Source organism: Pogona vitticeps, chromosome 1 (genome assembly GCF_051106095.1).
Source record: "Pogona vitticeps strain Pit_001003342236 chromosome 1, PviZW2.1, whole genome shotgun sequence".
NCBI lineage: Eukaryota > Metazoa > Chordata > Lepidosauria > Squamata > Agamidae > Pogona > Pogona vitticeps.
Window position 1 is genome coordinate 291,917,664 of NC_135783.1, and position 12,414 is coordinate 291,930,077.

General features: G+C 39.8%; 1 protein-coding gene across 6 annotated transcripts in view; it reads left to right on the plus strand.

Moving 5' to 3' along the window:
* The window catches only part of ATG13 (autophagy related 13), a 41,504-nt gene that overhangs the window by 1,875 nt on the left and 27,215 nt on the right, over window positions 1-12,414 (plus strand). For all 6 annotated transcript variants that reach the window (XM_020798870.3, XM_020798862.3, XM_020798889.3 and 3 more), the window contains exons 2-5: window positions 6,042-6,123; window positions 7,395-7,475; window positions 8,236-8,355; window positions 9,157-9,203. In XM_020798870.3, coding sequence (XP_020654529.1) covers window positions 6,055-6,123; window positions 7,395-7,475; window positions 8,236-8,355; window positions 9,157-9,203 — 317 coding nt within the window. In that variant the 5' untranslated portion in view covers window positions 6,042-6,054. The remainder of the gene's footprint in view (window positions 1-6,041; window positions 6,124-7,394; window positions 7,476-8,235; window positions 8,356-9,156; window positions 9,204-12,414) is intronic.

A 12,414-nucleotide genomic window follows, 5' to 3' on the forward strand; every position in this document is an offset into this window, starting at 1 on the left:
TAGTGATTTAGGGGTGCTTGCCTTCAGGCATGAATGACACAAGGTGAGAATGAGACTTTTTTCTTATGAAGGTCTCTGTAATTTACACAGATTGTCTCTACACAACAACTGTCCTTTCCTTTAGAGAGGTCAAGCACTTATCTGCAGCAAGCAAAGAATGACTGGTAGATTATTCAAAATGCAATCCCTAATTCTTCTGAAATAGCCAGTGTAGTGGATAGTTACAGACTAGGACTCAGGATGTCTGGGTTTGAATTGCTACACAGCCATGGAAACTCACAAAGTGTGACACTAGTAAAGCCAGTCCTTATATAGTATATTAACACTTACCTTGAAAGTCCTATTAGGGTTGCTATAAGTTAATTCCAGCTTGGCAACACATAACATCAACAGTGTTTCTGAACCTTAAGTAACTGTGAAATAAATGGCAGCAGTCATTATCATTAGTTTGTACAATATGTATTATTTGTATTAAAACCTTATTTGTGCACATTTGTAGAAAGAAAATTCTCAGTTTCATATCTCAACAGGAGCACAACAGAATACCTTGGCATCTTATAGGATAAGGAGAATAATTTTGCAGCTCCTTTTCCTTACATGTGGAGAAGTGAGAAAGAGGAATTTACATCTCTTTTGTCAGCATTTGTATGATTTGTTATGCTTTAAAGTGGTCACCACTATTTTAACATCAATATTTGTTGTTATTTTTCCTTATTATTTCCTTTGAGTAACTGATCTATGTACTGTTTTCATGAAATCTTACTAGGTTTTTAAGTTGTTTTTTAACTTACAATGGCTGAAATCCAGTAGTAAGTCACAACTAGAATAGGCCCATTGAATAAATGGAAATTTTGGAGGAGTTGACTCACCCAGTCCCCACTGATTCAATGGGCTTTAGTTGCAACTTACTACAGCATTGAATTTCATCTTATGCTTTCCTGACTTTTGGGGGTAATGTATCAGAAAGCTAGTCTAAAAATCTATTAAATGTATAAATTAAAGTTGTCATCAGAATATCACACAGCAAATGCATAAACTTAGGTGTATATCTGATTAGAATGCTAAATGTATATATGATAAGTTTGAGTGCATCTATAATTGATTTGCTTCTATTTTCTGAATCTGTATAAAGAGAATTTTATTTATAGCAATGCTGGTAACATTGTTTTAAGCTGTGTTTGACACTGACTAGTATTTAAAGCAGTTAAACCCTGTTAAAACACAAACACTATTTTCATTTGTGGTTCTTAATGTCAAGATTTTGGCCATGACAGAGAAGTTCACACTAACCACTGAGCCACATTAACCAGACTTTTCCTGATGTGGGCAATTTCCAGGAGGGTCAAGTGTATGCTGGCTGGGGAAATTTTCCTGTCTGATTCCCTCCCAACACTGTGAGGGTGTTGGCCCCTTAAGTGCACTAGACTAGAGTCACCAGAAATTACAAGGCTGTGTACTCAAGCCTGCACAGCAACCTTATTAGATAGAAACACCAGAATTCTCTCAAAATACTCAAAATCCCAAACCAAGACACATTCTTTAGTACTATCAACTCCCTTTCTTTTCAGAATGACCAAGCAGTTGGAATTTTTTGTACTATTTTATTAAAGATGTTGCAAACTTTTTAATAAAGGTTCAAAAGCAAATTTAAAGCTTTCAAAAGAATTGAAAAGAAGATATGAAGCAAACCCATAGCCAAAAATTATAAAATTTAAGAGACTGGGCAACTCTAGAATAGTCCCCACAGAAAACAAGGAAGATTAACTGACCTGTATTAATACTTGCAGTATAATAAAGCTAAAGGACAATTCCAGAGAAGATGCAGAGTGTAGCCAGAATAACTAGCAAGCATAGCATTCTCTTAAGGGAGACTAGACTGAACCTCATGTAGGCATTTCAGGGTCAATCTTTGCACTACTTTGTTCTCAGCATGTGATTTGACCACATGGACTTCTGATCTGAACATATTTCTAAAACACTCAGTGAACAATAAGGCTGAAGTAATGTGAAAGTTTTCCAACTATTAGGGTGATAAAAAGTAAAGGTTTCCCTTGACAATTTGTCCAGTTGTGTCCAATTCTAGGGGGCGGTGCTTATATCCGTTTCCAACACATAGAGCTAGCGTTTGTCCATAGACAATTTTCTGTGGTCACCTGGCCAGCGCAACTAGACACGGAATGACGTTACCTTCCCACTGAGGTGGTACCTGTTTATCTACTCGCATTTTGCATGCTTTCAAACCGCTAGGTTGGCGAGAGCTGGGACAAGCGATAGGGGCTCACTCCGACATGTGGATTCGATCTTATGATGACTGGTGTTCTGACCCTGCAGCACAGAGGCTTCTGCGGTTTAACCCGCAGTGCTACCATGTCCCTTCAATTAGGGTGATAATCCAATGCAAACATAAACCAGCGAAAATCCACTAAAAATTAGCAATGCAATTCCACTATGTTCAGTGGAGTTCAGCTTCTAATAAGTAACTTTTAGATTGCAGCTTTACTGTGCTTTGACTATGGAGTTAATTCAGGCTTTGGATTTTTAAAGGTATACACCATATAAACAAGATGTTTGTGATAAGGGAAAACAATTTTTAATTTCTGCAATTGTATAGATTCCTTACCAAGCTTCTAGCACAAACATGAAAAATCAAAACTGGAAATCAAAGTGCATCAGGATGCTCCAAAACATTCTGACCGTTGGTACCATAAGAATGTGAGGGGACTTCTGATGTTTATGCGACTACCTCCAGCTGCCACAGGACCTCTTAGGTTAGTCTCTTACATATTTTGTTCCATGACAAAGGACATAGCTTTCTTTATAACAATAGTATTTATTTATTAAACTTGGAGTCAACTCAGGAACAGAAACGTCATCAAACAATATAGAACCTTTCCTTTTTATGCCCAATTAATCAGACTCAGTCTTTTCTCTCTCCTCATTAACTACTTCCTGCCCTTGTGTCCCATTCTGGTAGCCTGCTTACTTGGATTGACCACTTGGGGCAAGCCAAACAGGAATTGGTTTATAATAGCACTTGAGGAGCAAGGTTGATAATCTTCCTTTTTTCCTCCCTCTCTTTTTCGCCTGGTAAGGTGTTTGACAGGCCTTCTCCTGGTCCTTGAGTCAGGGTTGGCAAGTCAGAACTGAGGGCTCTTGCATTTAAGCAAGCACTCAGCCTCTGTCTTGGGAACCCTCAGGAAGACTCTGTCACCAGTCAGGGGATCTTTCCTCTGGATGTACTCCCGCTCTTCTTCTACGAATTTCCACCTCAGCCAGACAGGACTCTAACCCTTGTTCTGCTACAGTATCTCTCCAGTTCTCCTCCTATTATTCCTCCTCTGTTTCCCCTTCATGCATGGCTCCATTCTTTCCCTCAAGTTTTTCCTCTCCTGACTTTTCCCTTCCTTTTCCTGGTTCTCCTTTTGTATCCTCCTCCCCCTTCTCATCTAGAGGTCTTTTCTCTTTCCTGGCTTTCTCTTTTCCCACCCTTTCTGCCTCTCTCTCTCTCTCTCTCTCCTTGCTACCATTTCTTATTCTAGGATTATTGTGAGGGTAAAACGAGAAAAGAACTTTGTGTGCCAGGTTGAACTCTTAGATGAAAGGCGGAATATAATTATCATTATCCTGTTGAGTAGCTCCACTAGTAGAATGGGAGTGATGTCAGTGGTTGCTTAAGAGTACCACAAATTAAATTGCTGCAATTTCATATTGCATGTGACTCATGTGGAACGAGATAAACTGTGTGCCACCTAGGCCTCCTGGGTTGTAGCTCAGCTGGGTGCCTGGGTCAGCATTGTGAGGAAGATGGATGCTTATCCTCTTCATTCTCTGCCTGGAGCAAAGTTGATCTATTCCGCACTCCACAAGTCTTACAGGAGTAGAGATTGGTTTTCTTCACAGGTACAGAAAATGGGGAGTGGTTCCTCTGAAACCTCAGACCAGCCTTCTGACCCTTTTTCAAGCAAAGACAGTGATCCTCCTATCCTCCTGCATTACGCCTGTCTCCTTCCCTTTCACCCCAGCTGTGACCTTGCCTTCCAGGTACGGCTTGTCCTCCTCCTGGCTCCCACCAGGTGCTAGTTCTCACCTTTCTCCACCCTCAAGCCACCCTGCTGGTGGTTTGCCAGTAGTCTGCTGGAAAATGAGGCAGACAGCCCACTGGAGATGACAGGTGCATCCCCCCTCACAGAGAGATATAACACATTTAATTATAACAACAATTAGTATTGGTTATTGAGGCTTTTTCGGGCTCTTTGGCTGTGTTCTGAAGGTTGTTCTGCCTAACATTTTGCCAGTCTCTGTGGCCGGCATCTTCAGAGGACAGGAGTAGCACTCTGTGCTCTGGTGCAGTTTGTTTGGGAGTTGAGTATTTATAGCTGTGGGATCAGCTTTTGTCCTTTTCAGGAAGTGGGTGATTATGGTGATCAGTGTATTTTTCTTGTGGTTGTATTGTTGTGATAAGGAGGAGAGATTATCTGTCACTGTGATTGATGGGTGTTGTTAGCTGGTCTTTTGTGTGTAGTGATCACCGGTCCTGGTGGCTGGGTAAAGTTCTTTGACCTTTTGCACACTGTATTTTTCAGTACTGGGAGCCAAGCTTTGTTGAGTTTTAAACTTTCTTCTTTTTACTGAAGTTCTGTCGGCGTTTGTGGATTTCAGTGGCTTCCCTGTGCAGTCTAACGTAATGATTGCTGGTGTTGTCCAGTATTTCAGTATTTTGAAATAGAATTTCATGTCCAGCTTGTTTTAGGGCATCTTCAGCTACTGCCGATTTTTCTGGTTGTTTTAGTCTGCAGTGTCTCTCATGTTCTTTGATTATGGTATGGGTGCTTTGTTTTGTGGTTCCAATATATGCCTGGGCACAACTGCAAGGTATACGGTATACTCCTGCAGTGGTGAGGGGGTTCCTTCTGTACTTTGCTGACTATAACATTTGTTGTATTTTTGTGGTGGGCTTAAATACTGTTTATAGGTTGTGTGTTTTCAAAATTTTCGGTCTGTGACCCCTTTGATATATGGTAGAAATACTTTATTTGTGGGTGGCTGTTTTTCTTCTTCAGTTTGTTTTTTTCTTGGTTTGATGGCTCTTGTGATTTCATTTTTGGAGTAGCCATTTGCCTGTAGGGCCCAATTCAGATGGTTGAGTTCAGTGCTGGGAAATTGAGCTTCACAGTTCCGATTTGCACAGTCTACCAGTGTTTTGATTATGCCTCTTTTTTGCTGTGGGTGGTGGTTGGAGTTTTTGTGTAGGTACCGGTCTGTGTGGGTGGGTTTTCTGTAGACTTTGTGTCCCAGTCGGAGGTCAGTTTTGCGTACGACCATGACATCTAAGAACGGGAGTTTCCAAGTCCTTTAGATAGAAGTAAATCTATTCTACCACATCCCAAACTGGGCATTATTTAACCAGGACACTACATTACTAAGCATGGTTATTTTTTGAAGATATGATAGTTTTTCTCAAAATGCATGCGACAACTAAATTATTTGGTTGCACAGTTGTAACACCTTCGGCAGTTTAAATGAAATACTACATTTTCTTGCCCCAGTTCCTACCATGACTGCTCCACCTCTGAACACTAAAAAATTGTTTGCCACTTTTCAAAAGGGAACTTTCACTGATATGTTCTCTTCAGCCACTCAGAGTGATCGTATAGACCACTGGTTCTTAACCTTGGGTTACTCAGGAGTTTTGGACTGCAACTCCCAGAAGCCTTCACCACCAACTGTGCTGGCTGGGGTTTCTGGGAGTTGCAGTTCAAAAACATCTGAGTAACAAAGGTTAAGAACCACTGGTATAGACGGGTGGGATACAAATCAAATAAATAAATAAAATATTCATGGTTTGCTTTCTTTTAATCTAATAGTACATTAATGTGAATAATACAAATTGATTTTGCCAGTAGTGACTGACTTTTGAAGATGCATTTATTTGGCCTGTTTGCTGAAGGTCACTGGTTTTGGTCATTTTTCTATAATACCAGAAGATTTTACATGCAGAAACTGTAATATAAACACAATGTGTTACGCTTTTTCCGTTCCAGATTTCCATATGCAATGGACACTGATCTCAGTTCCCAGGATAGGAAGGACTTGGACAAGTTCATCAAATTTTTTGCCTTGAAGGTAATTATTTGTTGTAAGCTTATTTTTTGTTTTACATTTGTGTTGATGTATGACAGAAATTGAAGCTCCCTATAGCTATCTTTTGTGACAAGTGAACTGATTATTGTTTGAAACAGCAGTATCCCCCCAACCAAAAAAAATTCTGAGTTTATGTAGATTTCTGAAAATGTGGAATAGATGACAAAAAAAAAAAAATAGAGAAATTGAAATCCAGGTTTCATAGATGTCAGTTTTTCATTTGGTTTCTTATATGACATATACATGACCTATCTGTAGAGCCTAGGAGCAAACTCCATTTGCTTGAATATGCATTAGCAAGCAGAGGGAAGTTTGTCACACAGGAAAGATTCATCCTACAAGGTATCATCCATCCAGCATGTAAAGTCTTCTGTTGAAAGGAAGCCACTGGAAGTTCTATTTCTGTGGGTTTTGCTTGGACCTTTCTTTCAAACACAGTTCATTTAGTACGGAATCAACAACCCCAGTTTCTAGAAGTAGATTGTGGTTGTTCTGTTGAACAAAGCAGTGCAGTGTTTGGGGAGGTCCATGCTCTATATGTGTAGACACATGCCACACTGCCCAATATACATGGGTGTTTGGGGGATGGGGCAAGTAGGTATGTACAAAGATGATCAGCAGTGGTAGTATCCAATGCAGCCTTCAGGCCAGAAACATTTCTTCACCCTGCCCCATATGAACAAGGAAGGGCATATTCCAGATAAAAGAAAGTAAAGCTACACAGTGATTATAGCTAAGGATTGGAATACTATCTGTGCTGTGGATTATACTGGTGACTTGACTTGAGCTTGCTTAAAATGCAAATGAACTATAAGGCCTAAGTCCCAGTGTGGATAAAAATCAATGATTTTTAAAATCAAATTGATTTTTTCAATTTAAATTGTCAAAAAGTATCTGATTTTTCAAATTTAAATAGTAACTTAAATCGATTTGATTTAAATTCTATCCACCTTGCTAGGTCCTGTTAAGGCATTGTGGATAGACTTAAACTGTACATTTAAGGAAGCAAAGCAGGCTAGTCGTGTCCCTTTGTTGTGGAGAGAAAGTCTCAGAAGGAACTTCCTTTCTGTTCACAGAGCCCTTAATGTTGGAAAAAGCCTTTGTGTTTCAGCTTTCCAGATTTCATGGACAGCAGTCACTTCTGCTTTTGTATTTCATTTTCTCTCTTTGTATTAAAATGCCATTTTAGTGGGCTGAAGTTCTACAGTAACTGTGCTTGACTTCTTATTCAGTAAACTTGTTTTTTCTTTTAGACAGTGCAAGTGATTGTTCAGGCCCGGCTTGGAGAAAAGATATGCACAAGATCATCATCCTCACCAACTGGCTCTGACTGGGTAAAACCTATTCTTTAAAAAAAATTCCATGACACTGTCACATTTTGTTTTGTTCAGATATAGGGAATGCATCAGTAGAAATACAAAATAAAAATACAGAAAAGTTAATAGCAGTATTCTTCTCCCCCAGCCCAATTATATACAACATTATTTCACCTTCTGGTGCTGGATGTAAAATACAGGATATGTCTGAACAGATCCTACTTCTATAATGTGTTCAAGTTGGAACTTCATATTTTTCATTGAGATGTTTGTGACTCTGGTAAAAGATTGCTAGAGAGGAGTGGTAAATTGAAAGAACAAAAGGAATCATAATGTATGGATGTACAGTGGGTGTGTATTAACTGCTTTGTAGAAATATAAAAAAATAAAATAAAGCAAGTACTGATAATCTGTACTGAATGGCAGAAAATTGTTTTTCCTCTAGTCACAGGTAATACTAATTTACTATGAGTTTAGTTTAGAGTGGAATCCAGCACTGAACTTTTACTAGTAGAACATTCAGGAGAAGCAAGAAGCAAGCAATCTCTCCTTTTAGTTGCAACGTACTACGCACTACATTACAGGACTAGAAACCCTGTGAAGCCAGTTGACAGAAGCTGCATAGATTGCAAAGAAGAGGGGGAAGGAATGAAGTTCCTTTGTGGTGGTGCAGTGCTTTTGGGCATTTAGTCTCTTGTGCTAATATTCTTGCAGAGTACTTCGGGACAGTTTCTCAGAGAATTCCTTCAAAACTTAAAATCTGTTTTTAATGTTGTAGTTCAACTTGGCAATCAAAGATATACCAGAAGTAACTCATGAAGCAAAAAAAGCCTTGGCAGGACAGCTGCCTGCTGTTGGGCGGTCAATGTGTGTGGAAATTTCCCTCAAAACCTCTGAGGTAAACAAACTTACTTTCTTTTTCTTTTTAGTTTGCTCTTTTCTGCTTCTAGGATTTGTATAATGTTTCACTATGTGTGTTTCTCATCATGTACATTAGTGCATATACCAGTGTTGATATTGTTAAGGTAGATCTTGATATATGTATAAAAAAGAGGATCTTATGTGAAAAGTGCTGTACTGTAACTGACAGATTTAGTATCTTCTATTTGCAGTATACTAAGGATCAGAATTAAGTTCTACTCATTTGAGTAGGTTCTGCTCTTTTGAAGTCAAAGTTTTGGTATAGAGGTGAATAACAAAGCAGCCTCTTCCCAAAACAGTTTTCAGTTTAAACTTTTGACTTCATGATTGTTTTAAATATATATTTTGTTTAAATAAGCAAACCAAGCTTATTTAAGCAGCTAGCCCACCAAAGATATGTGTGAAGGCACAAACTGATGAAGAAATCCAAATTCATGGTAGAAAAAGGTCTATGATTATTTTAGAAGAAGAGGAGAATCATATTCACATAAGACAAAAATTGTGCAAGTTCCTGTTTTCATATACGCTTCTTTTATAAGTATATATCTGCAAACTGGAGGGAGCAAACTACAGATGTAAATTTCAGCTTTTTGGCTCTCCTAATTATTTAAAATGGTGTCTTCATTCAAATTCTTATGGAACATCCTGAGACCCCAGTGAGATTTAGATTGATCTACAATATGATGAGAAGCTTCATATTAAAAACCTAACTACAGGTCAACTACAATAGTGTTTTTCTCACAGAGGTTTTGTTTAAACATTTTTTGTTCGACTGCAGGGGGATTCCATGGAGCTTGAAATCTGGTGTTTGGAAATGAATGAAAAGTACGTATATGTTTTGTTCATTAATCATGATTAATGAGTTGGGGGAATGACTACTATATCAAGTATTTAAAAAATAACACAGTGGATTATTTATTGTTTTATTGCAGCAGCTTCTGAATTTTACTGCTTTATCATCCCTCTCCTCCTCCTTTAGTACACAGTAAGAGGACAGAACTTACTTGATGGCTTCTTTTTCTTCTTCTTCTTGGACGTTTAGACACTTCTGAATCAGCTTTGCATCAAAACATAGTTTATCATGTGCAATCTACACTATCAATTTGAAGATAGACTCTCTGACATATCTTATTCCTTGGTTCCAAAATGCCTCAGAAAATAGCTTCCACTGTCTGCGCCCCTTAATTATTTCAAAGCCAAGTCCTGGAAAATTTCAGTTTTGTCTCCTTCATATATTACTTGTTATAGTGTTTTTAAAAGTCATCTATTGTCTACATCACAACAGTTAAAAGTAACTAGGTGCATTACTATTTACAGTGGTGCCTCGCATAGTGATCACTCCGTATAGCAATGAAATCGCTTTGCGATGGACTTTTTGCCATCGCAAGAACAATCGCTTTGTGATGGTCCCTATGGGGAAAATTCGCTTTGCAATGATTGCGGGGAAGCGATCATTGCAAAGCCCCCATTTTCGGCCAGCTGATCGGCGGCTTCAAAATGGCCGCCGGAAAAACAAAATGGCCTCCCGCTGTTTTGCCTCGCTTTAGAGGCACCGAAAATGGCTGCCCCTATGGAGGATGTTCGCTTTAAGGTTAGTTTTAAGCCCATAGGAACACATTGAAGGGGTTTCAATGCATTTCTATGGGCTTTTTAAAATTGCTTAGCCATGAAATCACTTAGCAGCAATTTTTGCTGCACGGATTAACATCGCTAAGCGAGGCACCACTGTATATGTTTTCCACTGCCTTTTAAAACAACACTTTCTGACTGGTAAGACAATAACCTAAAACCTTGTCAAAATGTGTACCAAAAGGTAACTTTTGAAAGTAACTAGAAAATACTTCCCAGTGACTAAGCATATATAAACATGTAATGCAAAAACTGCACAAATTAAGATGATTCTCTGGTCCAGTTAATATATAGTAGAACTAGGAAGCAACATAGAGAACCTGTACTAGGGATGGTAAATGGTAGGGAATGAGCCCCTTCTCATTCAGCCTGTTTTCCCTTTTTTTGTGTGCTCTATTTCCTGCCCCAATTGTGATGGTAAGCACAAAGGAATGTGGCTTAGCCAGTGGCTACACATCCATGCTCTGGCTGATTCCCAAGCTGGCTTAGCTTCTCCTATACAAACTCAGGCTTCTTAGATCAGACTTGATTCTATTAAAATTCCATCTTACTAAGCAAATGATTGATCTAACAGACTGTCAATTTCGAATGGCAATGTCGCCAGGACAGCACTGGGATTCTATTGGTGCGCTGCCCACCTTGCCGCCCGACAATACCCCTTCTAATAAACATCGCCCTATCCCAGTTAACAGTGGATCTCATGCATTTGGCAGGGCATTCTCTGTATTTGGTATTTTCTTCTGATGGAGCTGGTAATCTGAAGATGGATGGGTTACATGCACCTCCATTGTCATTCACAGACCACCATGTGGTTCGTTTTAGACTAAGAGCCTCTGTGAACCTCCACAGGGATTGCAGACCAATTATATGGCCCACTCCAAACAACAGATGGATCTTAGCAGTTTTTTTAAAGTTGCTTGGGGAGCTTCCTACTTACTAATCAGTGAGGATGCCTTGACTGATCTGTGTAACATGGAAACAGCTAGGAAGGTTAACACTGTCACTCCTAGGTACCCCCTCTCCACTCGTAGAGCTGTGTCAGCTCACTGATTTAGCAAGAGACTGATGACAATGAAAGAGAAGGGGCAGCAGCTAAAATACAGTGGTGCCCCGCATATGTGGAAAAAAAGCCCATAGGAATGCATTAAAACCCGTTTAATGTGTTCCTATGGGCAAAAAACTCACCTTAATGTGAAAATCCTCCATACGGCAGCCATTTTTGCTGCCCGGTAAGCAAGGAATCTGGGCAAAAACACAGCAGGCGGCCATTTTTTCGGGCGGCCATTTTGAAACCGCCGATCAGCTGTTTTTAAAACATCGCTATGCGAAAACCGGTAAGCGAAAGAGCTTACCAATCATCGCAAAGTGATTTTTTACCATTAGAAACATCATTATGCGATCGCAAAAAATCTGTCGCTATGCTGATTCGTCGTTAAACGAGGCGCTCGTTAAGCAAGGCACCACTGTATTTCTGGAAAACAGCTCAGATTTAGTCAGGCCACAAATCTGTTGTAATTGATTTGAAAAAAAGATACTTTGTAGTGGTAAAGATAGAAGGGACGTGGTGGCGCTGCGGGCTAAACCGCAGAAGCCTGTGCTGCAGGGTCAGAAGACCAAGCAGTCGTAAGATCAAATCCACTTGACGGAGTGAGCGCCCGTCGCTTGTCCCAGCTCCTGCCAACCTAGCAGTTCGAAAGCATGCAAATGCAAGTAGATAAATAGGGACCACCTTGGTGGGAAGGTAACAGCGTTCCGTGTCTAAGTCGCACTGGCCATGTGACCACAGAAGATTGTCTTCAGACAAAAAACCCTGGCTCTATGGCTTGGAAACGGGGATGAGCACCGCCCCCTAGGGTCGAACATGACTGGACAAAAATTGTCAAGGGGAACCTTTACCTAGTGGTAAAGATGGATAACAAAGCAGTGTCTGCATATAGCAGACCTGTGATGCTTTTCTAAACTGTGCAAAGTCTTCTTCACTGGGATACTGGATACTGCCAGCACACTTGATTGGTCACTGTGAGCTGTTGGCTTTGTGTTTTACAGACAAGGTCTGTTGGATCGCCCTTTACTTGGACTCTTGATATTGAGGGAGATGATGTTTACATAATTTGGCAACTGCTTGTCTTGCTAGCTGGGATTCTTTTCAACTTGTAGTTCTAGTGGAAGTTTACAGGGTGCTTGGAATGTGGAGGACTACCATCTACTTAATTCCTGCCCCTTCTCGCTAATCAAAGCTTGAAATATGGGGCAGATACATGTTTAACGGAGGAAATAAAAACTTGGTGGCAGGAAGGCTTTGTCCCTTCCTGTCTAAAGGAAGTGGTATAGCTGTTATTAAAGAAACGTGCCTTTCATTCAGAGGTTCGAACTAATGATAGGTGCTGGGTTTTTTTGCAAAGGTGTT